At 39.1% G+C, this 16,081-nt stretch overlaps 1 protein-coding gene across 2 annotated transcripts in view; it reads left to right on the top strand.

Moving 5' to 3' along the window:
* Positions 1-1,522: 1,522 nt before the first annotated feature.
* Positions 1,523-16,081, top strand: part of LOC146329452 (hexokinase-1-like) — a 32,523-nt gene continuing 17,964 nt past the window's right edge. Inside the window, exons 1-3 of one of the 2 annotated variants that reach the window (XM_084714715.1) lie at positions 1,523-1,990; positions 5,442-5,604; positions 15,156-15,304. In XM_084714715.1, the coding sequence (XP_084570841.1) occupies positions 1,928-1,990; positions 5,442-5,604; positions 15,156-15,304 (375 nt within the window). In that variant the 5' untranslated portion in view covers positions 1,523-1,927. The remainder of the gene's footprint in view (positions 1,991-5,441; positions 5,605-15,155; positions 15,305-16,081) is intronic. The other variant, XM_084714716.1, reaches the window with a different exon arrangement.

Here is a 16,081-nt window from a genome sequence, read left to right on the forward strand (position 1 = left end):
TTGCTTTTTCTTTTTTTCTACATCAACTTTAATATCAAACCATTTCTTTTTCACCTGAGACACAGTCCGTCCGTCCATGGACACAACATGCACGCCTTGGTTAATGCAGCCCAAAGAATTTTTTTTTATGAGTCACAAAGTGTTCCTTTTCTGGTTTTCTCCTCGGACTCGGCGGCGCAGCTGTGTGGGAGAGGCAGCGCTCAGTGCTGGTAGTAATCAGATGAATCAGACAAATAAAATGCAAATAAAATGTTATTTCCTGATTGATTGGAACTGCAATATCTGTCAAAATAAAAATCATATATCATAATTTTAATATTTTTTAACTGTATTGTCAACAGAGCAACTGTTCACATACTTTTTTAATTTGTGACTAGTTCTTATATTTTAACGCCACACTCAAAAGGCAGCATATTTTATGGGCTTGATGGCAAACGTAAGTGTTATTTTCTAACATTGTTTAATTGTGGACATGCAACGTATTCCATAGATGGTTGTAAATAGTTTTAAATATGCATTTGGAAACAGGAAAGACTGAGAAACCTTTTTTTGTTTGTTTGTTTAAATAATTTTTCATATGGCTTTTAGTTTAAGAAGCTTTCGGTAAGATACTTTGTCTAGAATTTTTGGATGAGAAGTAGAGAATTATATTTGTTAGTTATTTTGAGAATTGCTCTCCATTTTTTTCCTGCTGTGTTAAGTTATAATTTAAACCTCACAATTTATCATGAAAACCCGTTGAGTCTCTAAACAAGTTATTTCTTAGTTGCGACAGGAAAGTATTGGTGGTATTTTTCATGCCCTCTTTTTTTATCTTTCACCTCAGACTGGTGTGTTGGCAAAAAACATACACTATCTGGAAGCTGCAGAAACAGCAGCATGATTCAACCTTGTGTTTAGAATATTTTACCAGGTCAAGAGTGAATCTCCGTGCTGAATTATCTGTAGTAAGAGGCTTGAATATTGTATTAATGAAACAAATTTTCCAGGAATTATGTGTTCCTGCAAGTGTTCCTTGGGCGCCCTGCAGAAGGGAACCTGACACTAGTTGCTGTGGGAGGGGAGAGTGTTGCAGGAGATAAGAGACGAGTCACGAGTCTGTTTCTGTAACTGTAGTATGTGTGGAGCTGTTGGGTGATGGCTGTACGCTGCAGCTTGTATCCGATGCCCTTCAGCCTGTAGCTGATGCTGAGTGTGATGCAGTAAGAAGAGGGAGGATGACATCATCGTGTGGTCGCTTTGCCCCTCTGCACGTACACCTCTTGATGCCGTGGCAACGTGAGGGACGTGCCGGCTGAGGGAAGACTCTGGCTCTGCGCTGCTGGGAAGAGAGAAGCAGGTTATCGTGCAGATGCAGCTTCCTGCTTCAGCTCACAGTTCCCCCCAACCCTCCCCTCTTTCTTTCCCTCTCCCTGGCTCCCTCTGCTGCTGTAGGAGAAGCCCCCTCCTCTCCTCTACCCCTCCCCTTTTTCCTTTCCTTCACGTCCTCAGCTCAGCCAATCAGAGCGGTCAGTGGGGGCAGGGCATGGCATAAACCACCACTCCAGTGCGGAGCTGCTGCATCTCCCCAGAGCTAACAGGGAGCTAGCAGCTCAGAGGGAGGAGACACGGTCAAACCCAGCCTCTGTGTGTATTTGTGTGTTTGAGTGTGAGTGTGTGTGTGCGTGTGTGTGTGTGGTTGTAAGTGTGTGCCTGTCGCAGACTAGCAGGCACGGCCACTGCTGCACTCTTGTTTCACCAGACTTTTTCCTCTTAACCTTGCCTTGCCACGGTGCTCAGCTCGGGCCTGCTTCTTCCTCCACTTCAGGATAAAGAGGGATCAGCGTGGGGGGACAGGAGAGAACGGACGGCAGCCTTCCTTTCCCTCCTTCTTTACTCTCTAACCACCTCGTAGTTCCTGACAGCTCCTGGCGGACGTGCAGGCAGGATGATAGCAGCTCAGCTTCTGGCCTACTACTTCACCGAGTTGAAGGATGATCAACTCAAAAAGGTGGGTGAAAGCAGCTTTAACCTGCCACAGTGGTGTTCTTGTGGTGGAGTTGTGTAATGTGACGGCAGCCCGGTTGACAGCCGTGGACGCCGGTAAACGGGAGCTGCATGTCAGCATGGAGCCTGTGGGGCGTATCAGGCTGGGAGAGGAGGATGCAGCATTTGGGAAGTAGAGGAAACGGAGGCCATGATGATTTCTAATTTGGATTTGATTATATTTTAGTTTGTTCAGAGGTTAGCAGTGTTTGACATTGATGTCCTTGAGAGGGGCTGTGGTCAGTGATGGTGGTGATGGGCTGCAGAGCAGACAGATCCTCGTTATCGAGTGTTTCCAGAGCGGCGGTTGCCAGGCGTCTGAAGCAGACAGGTGTCTGTGAGGTTCTGTTGGGAGAAGTCGTGAGCGAAGCGCTAACCCTCCCACCCTGACCGCTTCCCCCACTCACTGATTGCTACTTTCTTTCACTGTTGTTCTCTCCAGTTTCATCTTTCTCCAATTTGCTCAATCATTCTCTTATTACCTCTGGGGAAAAAAAACAACATAAACTCGTTAGCAGAACAAAGACGTTCCAATCAGTGAAACCTGAGCTGGAATAAAGCCTCTGGTCATCCAAAGAAGCTGAGATCAGGAGAAATTAGCCACTGGATGGGATGACAGGCGGGATGGGATGTTCCCAGGCAGGGAGTCAGATGTGATGGAGTGGGAGGGACAGATTTATGATGTCATATGTGACGTCACAGTGCAGTAGTTGCACGTGCCTCTGCTGAAGTAGGTTAGTGGAATTTACAACTGTCTCTGCTGAGGGGAATCGCAAGCCTTTAAAGGATGAAAGACATTTAACTGCGTATATCCTGACTGGATATATGACTGCCATATTAAGAAATGAAGCCAAATCTAGCGTTAGCCAAAATCATTTTCAGCCTTTTAACCTCTGATGTTCCTCTTTACAAACTCATCTTTAATAGCCAAACTGTCCTCAAACACACAACTCCTTATTTTTAAAGGTATTGGTCAAACAATATGGGTATTCAACGGCCATTACTGTTGCCAATATTTTGAGAGCAGGGCGACCGATAACCGATCTATAATGTTGATGTTAAAAGGAGAAAAGTCTTGCTTAATTCCATTATTATTACACATTACAATCTAATATGCATTGTTACCTTAGTAACGAAAATGTTGTTGGAAGTTTTATTAGTTAATGAATGGAAATATATGTTGGTTTTGCTGTTGATTTCAGTACGTGACTGGTACTGAAGGGAGAGCGGATACAGTATGTCAGAAGCACATCATTCAATTCTATTATGCTGTAATATTATAATATACTGTATATTTAACACAATCAGTAAAAGGTTTTGATTAGATTTGCTGTCATTTAGGATGGGAGGAACATATAAGTTATATTAGAGGAACCTTGTTCCACAGCAGCCACACTGATGAGGCTGCCTGCAGGTGTGTCTGTAGACAGGTTTTTGTTTATCGGCCAACAACAATCAGTCTATCATTATTCCAAATTATCCCAAGAAATTAATGTACACAAAATTACACTTAAAATATGATAAAACTTTCCATTTAATGTAATGGTGCAGCCATAAATAACATGACAGCTGGGGTTTGATTGTTAATCCACTATGAGAGTCATATAGCTTGGATTAAATGTTAATGAGTTAAGATAGTTGAATAATAAAATGTCTTGGCATACAGCCACACAAGGTTGACAGCGAAAGACGGGAACAGAACAAAGAGTGATTTGTCTCCTGTGTGACTTCCTGGAAATCATATCATGCTGTATTCAATGCCCTGCAAAGTTACTGTACTCCTCAGTGCTTTAGTCTGGGAGCGGTGGTTCAAAGAGTGAGCCTGTGGGCCTCCCCTGTGGACAAAGCTCAGGAAAAACATGCTCACCTTTAGTTCAATTCCTGCATGTCTGTGGGGTCATGCAGCAGCCACAGACATCAAGCGATTGAGTTAAAATAGCCTGATATCGTCGTTCAACATAATTTAAAACTGTATGTAAATAGAAAACAGAGCTGATTCTAACAAAAACTCCCCAGATGTATCTCCTTAACCAAATCAGAGATGGTTCCTATTGATAGAAAAATATTTATTTATTAGAAAGTTTTCACCTCGAGTCTCCGACCCTCACCTGAAACTGTCCGGCACGTCCCCCCAACTCCCACTTTGAAACCCCCTGCATTGGTCTATTTGCAGCTAATAATAGTAATGCCACTCAGAGCAGCCTGATGAGAAACAAATGTGTGGACGGTGCGGCACAGAATGGATTTCTGAACTGTGGTGCCCCACATGACATGCACTGTGAGATTATGTAACAGCAACAATGAATTCCCACAGTAAACAAACGCTTCGTTAATTAGATTCATTAACTGTAATACAACAATTCAACTGCATAATGCTGCTATTAAAAAACGATTATTATATTTCTGCTTGATTGATACTGCATTTTACAAAGACAGAAGACCTCTTGAACGCCTCTCCACCTTGTGTTGCACTGCAGTAATTATGACACTTCTGTCTTGTGTTAATATGCTTCTACACGAGTGTTTTGAGTCGGGGGGTTGAGGACGATTCAGGCTTCCTCTCACAATATATGTGGTACTCTGTGTTAACTGAATCAATCTATTGACTTTTTAACTACCACTCAGCCTCAAAACCCAATCTCCCAGCATGCATCTCATTCAATTAGTTAAGTAAGGGGTAACACAACCTGACGTGACCTTACATCAGAAACTAATGAATGAGGTGGAGGCAAACACTGCAGAATTCACCTCACAGCGCATAACTGTGTTTACATGCAAAAGGAAAGTTACATTTGAAGTTACACTTTTAAGTTAAGTTACACGTAACTAGTCTCATGTTAAATATTTTGTTGAGTTGAATGCTTAATTATTCTGAATGTTTCTAACGTTGTTCAAACAGAGAAATCCTTATTTTTATTCAAGCTAACGGAGCCACAGCTTGCTCTAAAATAGGATAGGTCACAGATTGTGAAAGGCAGTCAGTGAACATTACTAAACATAATGTGAATAAAAACTTTGATTAATTACTTTGTCCAAAAACATGATTTATGATTGAGTCATGTCAGACAGACTTTCATCTTTAACAATGTCTGTTATTATTTTTATGTCAAAGACCCCTGGAGCGAGAAATTACACACTGTGCAGGTAAAACAATGTCAGTTTGTAGTCACCTCAACACACAGTTAGGTCCATTTCACCAGTGGGTTAATCAATAACCTGGCATGAAACATCAATAATGTTGCTATGGTTACCTCCAGTTCATTATACCTTGCACACTAATGAATCTGTTGTTAAACTTTTGGTCAGAACTACTTTTTTATGTTGTACTATGTGTAACAATTATTGGTACATCTTGATTTTAATAATTTGACACATTTTGAATACTTTGTGTTTGTGTCCTGTGTCTGTTCCCTCAGATCGATAAGTACCTGTACTCCATGCGTTTCTCCGATGAGACGCTCAAGGACATCATGAACCGGTTCCGCAGGGAAATGGAGAACGGGCTCGGCCGTGACACCAACCCCACCGCCACCGTCAAGATGCTGCCCACCTTCGTCCGGTCCATCCCTGACGGATCAGGTACAGTTTACAAAAAGATTCTCAGGGCAAAAACACGTCATTGTAATAATTAAACGTGAGTGTTTAAAGATACTCTACTTGATTTTGGTAACATGCTCAACACTTCTCACAGATATCAAACCTTTGGCAGTAGTCTTCTCAAAAGGATCTAAAGACTCTCACGCACCTCAGTTGGTCTGGACTTTCAGTCTTTTCATTTTAATCCAAACCAAAATTACAGGTGTGAAACACTCCTGGACCAAACAGCTGAACGTTGGTCTCAGTCTGGATCAAACTGAACCATGCTTCAGTTCATTTCACTTCTAGTTCTAGTTTGTTTTAGAGCAGTTAGAGGAAGTTCTGGTAGGCTATCATCAGAAACAGACAACGGAAAAACAATGCAACAAAATGAACAAGAGTTGCTGATGTTTTAATTATATTCGGTCCAAGGACTTTATAAAAAGTCTGATGGAAAAAAAACTCTCAAAAATTTGGCCACTTTTTAATTATTTTCCAAGAAGATGAGAGAGAGGAACTGCAGTGAACAGACAACATGCTGACGTCAGACACACACCTGTCAACAAACCAACCAGCTGCAAGTTTAGTCAGATGCAGGTCATGTAGGTGATGACGGTGATGACATGTAGGTGAGGACTTGTATTATTGTGAGGTATTGTCATGTCATGCATAGTTCTTTAGTGTGGTTGCATTAGCACAATGTGAAACCAAAACTAACCAGATCAAATGTACGAGGGGTGGGAGAAAACAATTAATTCATTAATTCTCTCAATACTAACCAGCTACAACCTCAGAGGATCAAAACTCACATTTTTGCTGTGTGAAGTTTTCAGGGCTTTTCTTTATTTTGGCCTTAAGTCTTACCTGTCATCTTATTTATTATTATAGCGCCAGCTAGCTGAGCAGGAACAGCCAAATTTCGCACTTCACTTAAAGTAATGTCTGTACTACTTTATATGAAGTATAGAAATGATGCTGCTGAAAAGAAACTCTAAAGTGAAACTGACGTGATGTGCATTTCTTATGGAAATATGAATCATGATATACAGTCTCTAGAATAATGAATAGAATAGAATAATAACTTTTTCCCCATGGTCAGTGGTGGAAAGAGAACTGAAAATCTGTTCTCAAGTACAAGTACTGTTACATTGCTAAAATACTACTCAATTACTAGTAAAAGTACTGCTGTTAGAAATATATTTAAGTAAAAGTACAAAGTATTTGGCTTAAAAACTACTCAGAGTATTAGTTACTTTTAACCGCTCATCTAATCATTGATAATTTATAAGATACATAACGCATTTTATTTTCCTAATTTTATTTTTTTTCTTGTTTTTTTTCCCTTTTGTTTCTTCATTTTAAGTCAAAGTTTAAGTTTCCTTATTCAACAATGGCTCCACCAGACAAAACAATATCAAACTTCCATGACTATTGATTAAACATCAATGAATACGTTTCTAATTGGGTAAATTCTTAATGGCAATTAATCGATTAACTATCAATCATTAACATCTTTACTCCAAATGTTTGCTGCCGCACCATTTTGTTTTGTTTTTCAGTCGTGTGTCTTTGTTTTCATTGGTTCGTTTGTGATCAGATCACCTGATTAGCTACAAAAATGCAGATGAAAGGTTTGGATATTAATTCAAATTGTACTCAATACTCAACTATGATTTTGAAAGTAACTGAGTAGATTACATGGTGAAATGTATACTTAACTACTTAACAATTATTTTTGTTACTGTCCACCTTCTCAATTAATTGATTGGTTTGTTTGATCCATAAAATGTCAGAAAACGGTGAAAGATGTTGATCACTGTTGCCTTAAGCCCAAGATGACGTCCTCAAATGTCTTGTTTTGTCCACAACTCAAAGATATTCAGTTTGCTGTCAGCGAGGCATAAAGAAATCGGAAAATATTCACATTAGAGAGGCTGAAATCAGAGATTCTTTTACTTTTTTCTTTCTCAAATTCTCAAAATGATTACTCAATCAAAATTTTTGGAGATTAATTTAATAGTTGACAACTAATCAATTAGGTGAATTCTGCTGCAGCTATAATTATCTGTAACAAACAGGTTTTCATTCTAAAAGCCAGTATAGGGCTTTAGGTTATGATTTCTTCATGCAGTAAACTCTTAAAATTAAAATTAGATTTATATACAAGCAACAATGATGAATGATAAATGTCTCTGTTTTGCGTTATGAGGTTGACAAGCTGAATCAGATGAAGAGCAGAATGATCCCATTCAGACCCCGGTAACACAGAGTACAGTGTGTTGTTATATATCATATACAGTTCATCTATACTGTAAGCGTGTTAAAGCAGCGCCTGAGGTGTCGTGTTTCTATCTGTCTGTAAACAATGTGCTGATGTGGTAAAATCGTCAGGCCTGTTCTGTGACATAAGCCTCTTTGTGTTGTGCTCTGGATTTGGACTCAGTAGATCACTATTGTTTTAGGCCCTGGGTCAAACAGTTCAGCTCTCTGTGTTCATCTCATAACGTGAAGCCGACAGTGTCAGAGGAAAAGCTCATAATAACAGTCTTATTGATTTGACTTTGATGAGACAATTCAATCACCAATAGGGTTCAAAACCTGGTGCACAGTGAATATTCATGGCTGACAGTGTGAGGGGTTGGCCTGCTGTCAGCTACGACTTTTGCCATTAAGATCATGACTGTGCCTAATTTATTAAACAAAATTAAGACTGGCAACTTGATGGAAAAAAAATTAACTGTTCCTGTGGGTGATACTCTAACGAAGGCTCGGAATATACTAAAGTTGCAGTGTAAGTGTAAATATTACAATTTCATATTGCCTTTAGATGAGGAATCTGTCATAATGTCACCAGTGAAAGCTATAGATACAACTGATATTTATTTTTAAAGGAAATTAAACACAGACATCCTTCAAAATAAAAATCCTGCTGCTGTAAAAAGTGTCAAAATCACACTGGCTTGGGGCCACTGATGGTATTGTCACCTCACAGGGGGGCCACTTCATCGTTCAGCAAGGCTGTGTATTGTCAGGAATCTGGTAATGTGATACTTATTGTATTTTCAATCAAATTTTAGGAAAACTGTCACTGTGTAAATCAATTCTGCAATTCAGCAATCAGCAATCAGCAATTCTGAAACAAAAAAAATCAAAAAATTTGACACAAAACATTAATTTAAAGTCATTTTAGTGAGTGATTTTATTTGCTCCTCCAGAGTCTATGATCAGAGCTGTATCCATAGCAACCGTCTGTTCTTCCTAGCAACGGTCTGTTATTCATAGCAACGGTCTGCTATTCAGAAATAGAACTGACCAATCAGAATAGAGTATTTCATAAAGCCGTGTAACACAAGGATATTGTGATACTCAGTATCAATACTTTTCTTACACCATGGACATTCAAGTGCTGAAAGAAAACCCAAATTTTCCATTTCCATTATTAAAATACTTCGGTCATTCTTGACAAAAAAAGGATGCAAACAGCAGTTTCTGGACATTTTTATATACATTAGTTAGACGTGCACTGGACACAAACTCAGCAACTCCTCTGTCATTTTGAATTGGTCATTAATACTTTTTTTTGTCTGTGCCTTTGTGAAATGCCACAGAGCTTTTATAATAGAATTATTTTTTATTTAATTTGTATTCAGTTGAAGATTAGTTTAAATCAGTATGAAACAACTACAAAAAAAAAAATGGAGGCTGAACTACATTATATTTTTTAACATCACTGGCTGAAACGGCCTGTTTGACACTCCTGCTGTAGAAGCATGTTTAAGTTAAAACAGGAAGCTAACAAAATAAAACATGAAAAGACAAATAAAGCATACTCCAACCTGCAAATGATCATGTCATTATTTTTTAATTGTGGGTTACCATAATGAAGTTGGCAGGGAAAAACACTGACTTTTAATGATCAAATCTTTACAAGGTATAATTATGTAGTTACCAGAGAAATTAACAAGACATACAAAATGATAGTGTAATAATTTTGATTCCTCAAAGGTGAAGCTGTCTCTGAATCTGTGTGTATTCATGAACAAAGGAGGATAATTTTAATGTGCTTAATGTCATTAGAGAAACTAAACCACCCCTCAGAACAGCTACTTTCTCATAATTTCTTGGCCAACATCGAGCGGTTTGCTCCTCAGACTGAGCCTGTTCACTGGTTAGTACGACTTGTTCTTGTTAGTAAACAGCTCCAGTACACAAAAATAACATCAAGTTCCCGTCAGACATACTGTAGTCCGAACAAGGGCAGCAGAGACGGAGAGGCCAGGGGCTGCTCCTGCCTCCCGTCACATTAAAAATAGCCTCAGGTTTCAACAGCCACATGAGGTTAGAGGGATCAACCAAAGGGCAAGACTGGAAGTTATGGCAACAGTAAACTGATAAATATTACAAAGCAACGATAGACACGACGGGAAGGACGAGCTAACAGGAATAAACGATAACTTTTCCTCCACTGTTGCATGTGGTGTCAGTAACAGTTAGTGTAATCCTTCAGGGCAGACTTTCTGTGAGTCTCAAAGGAAAAAGAGTCTAAGAAATCATGGATAAGCTCTAATGATGTCTGTTCAGAGTAATCTTTACTGTGTAATGAGATTAGGCTGAAAGCTAATAAAGATAAAAATGTAGAAAAGAGGATATTTCTCCTTTTGCCTGAGAGATCCAGCTGAAATCCCACGAGTTCAGTTTTTGGTGTGAAATCTCTGAAAAACATCATCATCTGATACTGCCGACAACCAACCAACAAACAAAAAAAAGGTAACTAAAGCTCCATTTACAAGATCTTTTCTAGAGCTTTCGATCACATCTCGCAGGTTGTTTCGGAGGATGGAGATTGCTCAGTTGTCATGGAGATGGCTCAATTGAGCCGTCTCATGATGACGGTGACAGATGCTGCTCAAAGCTCATAAAAAAGTTTAGTGGACCATAAGTTAAGTTTGTCAAACTACTGTATCAGCCACCATCCAGTTTGAAAACACTGAGTGAAAACTTTACCAATAAATAAAGTTTGAGAAAAAAAAACTGTGTATCAAGATTTTTTTTTTTAATATATAAATAACTAGCACTTAGTCTGTTAGCTCGATGCTAACACATAATGGGAATTCCCATTGACGCACTAACAGAAATTAGCATTGTGATCATGGTAATATCTTAAAACAAGTTTACTTTACTTCACATGATCAACATAAAGCGACATGGTTTAAGACATAAATTTCCTCTGATGTGTTGAAACAAATCAATCTGTTACTTTGTGTTCAACTCTCAAAACGACCAACTACAGAAACCTCAAATGGACAAACCTCAAACTCAAAATATAGCAACTACTTATAAGAGACACTGCATGCCAGGAGAGGGCAACACATATATTTATATTTTAATTATTGTCCACTACGTGATCAGGAAAATAAATGATCAGGAACAGCTAAATGTAACTCTTTAAGTAGCTTTTTGTTCATTGTTGTACATTTTATTTATCATGTTTGTATGCAGGGTTTTGAAACCAGTTTTCAGTTTCATATGTGAAGGATGTTAATTTCAGTGCTCACATTGTGCTGTATGACGTTTTCAGGGGCTCAATTCATTTTGGCCTGACATATTTATTTATCATTGGTGAGAAGAAACAGCTACTTCTTTTATATATTCTGAAATAAAACTCAAAGACTGAGTGACATGTGATACAACTGTTCCCATGGCCTAGTGTTACAAAAGTGAACTGAAATTGCAATATATCATAATATCAATTCGCAATACATATTGAATTGGCACTGAAGTATCGTGGCACTATAGAACTGGGAGATAAGTACATCATCCCAGCTCCACTAAATGTTGTGTTCATCCCATCAAATGCAGGAAGAGTTTATGTTAATATTGGAGCAAAAGGAATCCCACCATCACAATTTGTTGATGGGTGACAGGCTGATGAAAGTGCCTGCAAAGTAATCCCAGTTTATGTCCACTGATGACATCTCTTAGCCATGAAAAAGCTCATTGAGCCTTTCCAGAGACGAAGTAAAATATTTAACTTGGCTGTGGGAGGCTGCCATTCGGTGGTTCAGTCCAACTTGAACACTGGGTGACGCCTGATCACATTACAGTACCAGTCGCCCAACCAAATTCACTCTCAGTTAATGTGTGCTGTAAGAGGCAAAGATGTCCCACTACAGAAGAGACGGCTCTCAAAAGTTCAACATTAAGCCAGACTTAAACAAAGCTTAGTCTAAGGCTTACTGCTTATTGCTTACAGCAAACAGTCCTCGGTGGTCAAGTGTGTTTTTTCGACTGTTCAGATTCACCGAATGAAGTTAACAAACCTGAATTCTGGGAAAGTCAGATGAGACAAAGTTGGACCAGGACGCTTTTTAGGATTTAAATCTACAAGGTGACCACACCATCAGCTGCTCTTGCTAGCTCTAATTTTTGGGTATTATACCTCTTGGAAACTAAACCTCTGGGTTTCTTGGCAGTGTTACAGGCAGGATTAAATTTAAAAAGGACAACCACATCTCTGCTGCCTAATTAAACTAAGTCCTCAGATTACTTTGCCTCTGTGCTTGTGCATATTTGTCTCTTAATTTGTCCTTTTTTAAGCCTGACAATACGGCTGCATGATGGTAAAAAAACAATCATATTGTATTAATTGACATTAATATGATTCATGATTTGTGGGAATGCTTTTTGCGTCACAATTTTGAATTTCAGTGGAAAAAAAAACAAAATCATGATGATGTACAAACATGTTTTCTTACATCTGGAGAACAGGATTTGTAGGCCAGGGCATCTGCAGTCACCAGCCCTCTACTGACTGTTAATTTAAAGAGACAGTTCGCCCCAAAATAAAAAATGCATATGTTTCCCCTGGCCCGTAGTGCCATTTTTCCATCTAGATTTTATTTAATTTTTTTATGTGAGTTGCAGAGTTTTGGAAATATTGGCCATAGAGATGCCTGTCTTCTCTCCAGTATAAGGGGACTGAATGGCACCAAGAAATCATTCTGGTCATTCTAACTAGTATTTAAGGTATTATGGAAATCACTGTATGACCAAGTGCAATGTCCAAATCTCAGGATGTGTATGTTGTGAGCAGTTTCATGAAGGAACTTCTGTCTTTCTGGTAGATTCTACAGCGCAATAGTGGTAAAGTCATCTGTAGAAACTAAGTAGTTCCTGCATGAAACTGCTCACACCAAGGTCTGTGGATTATCTTGGGTAACTGGGTCATGATTTTTTGGAAAGACACACCGGTGCTGAATTTTTCAGTCGTGTTTTTTTTGGTGCTTTAAACGCTATAAGCCGAGTGCTATTTAGTGCCATTATACTGGAATGAAGATAGACATCTCTATTGGTGATATCTCCAAAAACTCTGCAACTCACCAAAAAATCTAGATGGATAAGTAGCACTAAAAGCCAGGGGAAAATATGTATTTTTTATTCTGGGGTGAATTGTCTCTTTAATAACAGGCTTGATCAACTTATGAAACTGCTGCAACAAATACTGAAACTCCAACATGTCCTGTATGTAAACCAAGAAGCTCACACATACTGGCATTGAGGTTACTGTGGGACGGGACTCTGAAACGGACACATGCTCTGCAGCAAGTCAGTAACACTTCTATATGTCAAGCCTGGCCACATCTCATTCCAGTCAGGTCAAGGGGACACATAGCATGATGCAACAAACACGGCAGTCATGGAGGCACTAAATGAAGAACATTGTTCGGTTGGGAGGCAGGATGTCCTGGATGTTTGCTCGTAACAGAAAAGGTCACAGGTCTGATCCCTGCAACAGTTTAATGTACATGCACACACTATCATGTGCTCTGTTGCCGTGTCCCTGTGCAGGACACTTAAGCCTTCTTTATTCTTCAATTATAACTCACTTTAGATCAGTGTCAGATAAAATTCTTAAACGGTAAATTAATAAATGAGAATGCAGCTGTTTTCCAAGAGAAGCATGGAACTATTTGATAACTGACAGCAAGAAAATACAAATTACTGCCAGATGTAAGTGGCTATATTCTTACAAATGAGCAAAAATTAGGGTAAAATGATGGTATATACATATATTATAAGCAACAAGTAAATAAAACCAATTCTATTTATGTTTTGAAAAAGCTTCTCTCTCCTGAGGATAATTTTACATTTTGGCTTCGTGCCTGGAGTGAGACTCAGCATCTGGCTGGTGGGTCTGTTCACATAAAAGGGTTGAGGAAAATAAGCTAAAGTGCATTTTAAATGAAGGTCTTTTGTTTTTAGTGTGCCTCTTTCTTGACCGGCACTTCCCGTCTCAGGCTTTTAAGTGTCTGAAACGTTGGGGTTGTTTCTTTCGCAAACCTTATTCATCAGTTTGTGCGTTTCATTACTTGTGTCACAGGTTTGGATTCTGCAGACACGCTGCCATCATCTGCATCCCAATAATGACATGTCAACAGTGAGATAATTAACCTGAGGAAGCACTGATTTACTCATGCCAGCATTTATAAAAGATCCTTGATGATATACTTGGGCTCAAAGTGCAGTCACAAGCACAAACATTTGTGGTTTACTTTCTTACTATTGACATTATCCTGGCAGTTACCCACAACAAGTGCTCTGTGGTACAGTCTGTGCACTTTTTCTTTTTCATTGGCATGTGAAGTTTGGAAATTATGATGTACTCCGGGAGCAGTATAATGCAGCGAGGGAGCTTTAACAGAGAATAAAAAAGGTCATAAAATCGTCACATCTGAACTGGCCTGGGCCCCGTTTCCCAGAGCCGTCGTAGCGCTACATGCGTCGTAAGTTGTATGTTCAAGATACAACTCTCTGGCTCTGGGAAACAGGGCCCTGAGCATTTTGGAGCATTCTGGAACATTGAAAAAGTTAAAAACTTCATGCAGAAGTTTTATAGACTTCAAATTTTCCAAATGTAATGAAATCATCTGGTTTATAATTATTTTATTTTTTACAATAATTTTACACTGAAAACTTCTCAATGATCTGAAATAGTGTCATGTCCTTTGCGATGTCTGTTTTCACTCATGCAAAACAAACCTGTGTTGCATGCTACATCTGCAAGACGGTGGCTCAATTTGGTTGATGCTGGACAGTATTTGGGACTTTTTCAAAGCAAGGTAATCAAACGCTAATTTAATGATAATTACAAAAAAAAAACAAAAAAACAAAACATGGGTTGTTCAACATCATTTTTTAATGGCTTCTGAAGTGGGACATGTCAGAACAGGTTTGAGAACCACTGAGTTAATTAGCTTATGCACTGGGTCCTCCCTTTATTTGACAGGACACGAGTACTGAGTACATGAGGTGCCCACACTACCAACTGAGCTATGAGGATGCCCCCCCAAAAACTTTCCTTCTATTCTGGGAAATGAGTCTGTATAAAATAATAATATAGTAAATAAAAAATAGTTTGAAATATTTTGTGTAGTTGCATATCATAATAGTAACGTATGGTTTTCACAAAATCCCATGGTTCACCGTTTGGGAACCACTGCTCAAACGTTTAAGACGTCTCTAACATTTATCTGTGCCTTTTTCTATTTTGACAGAAAAGGGGGACTTCATAGCTCTGGACCTTGGGGGCTCAAACTTTCGGATTCTGCGTGTCAAAGTGACACAGGACAAGAAGCAGCCGGTCCAAATGGAGAGCCAGGTCTACGAAACCCCTGATGACATCATCCACGGCAGCGGGTCGCGGGTAAATAAAAAAAATATACAGAATACTGACTGTATTTAGACTTTTAGTTTTGGGGAAAAAGGTTTGACAGTCTGGTTATTTCCTAAATAGACCACAGAACTGGAAGGATTTCCCTTGAAACAGGCACCAGGAGATACTATCTAAACTGTCCACATGTTGTTATCCCTATCATCAACAAATACTTAGCAAATACTGCACGACCCGGGCCAGACACTCAACTGTTTCCCCTCAAAATATTCAGTGTTGTTTATGTCTGCCCTCCATACAGAGCACAGCAGCATTAAAGGTCGAGGACCAATATGTCTAAAATGACCTCCTCAATAACGCTGGGAACAATGAGAGTGAAGTCAGACGCTACACTGACCTTCACTGAACTTGTAGAGAACAGCTGGCGGTCGTATAGTAACATGATAACCAAAACATGAGCGGCTGTCTGAGGCCATGTGATTGGATCAGAGCACGACTAACACAGACAGAGCGAAGACAGATGCTGTTTAATGAAATGTCAAGGGGGCAGCTGGCCAAAAATGTAACGTGCTGTATGAACATGTTTGTTAACAAAGTGCTTTGCATTCTAGTAAAATATAAGCATTTTAAATATGAAGCCAAACAGCTGTCGTCTCAGTGAAAATCACAAAAGAAATTTTGTTTTAATTAGCACTTAAACTAGTCAAGTTATCAATATAGTGCTGTCAGTGTTGAGTGTTGATGTTGTATCTTCATCGCTCCATTTCGCCTCCTGAAATGTGACACTCAGCTGCCAGTTTATTAGGAACA

The sequence above is a fragment of the Lutjanus erythropterus genome, chromosome 3 (assembly GCF_056507025.1).
Source record: "Lutjanus erythropterus isolate fLutEry1 chromosome 3, fLutEry1.hap2, whole genome shotgun sequence".
Taxonomy (NCBI): domain Eukaryota; kingdom Metazoa; phylum Chordata; class Actinopteri; order Lutjaniformes; family Lutjanidae; genus Lutjanus; species Lutjanus erythropterus.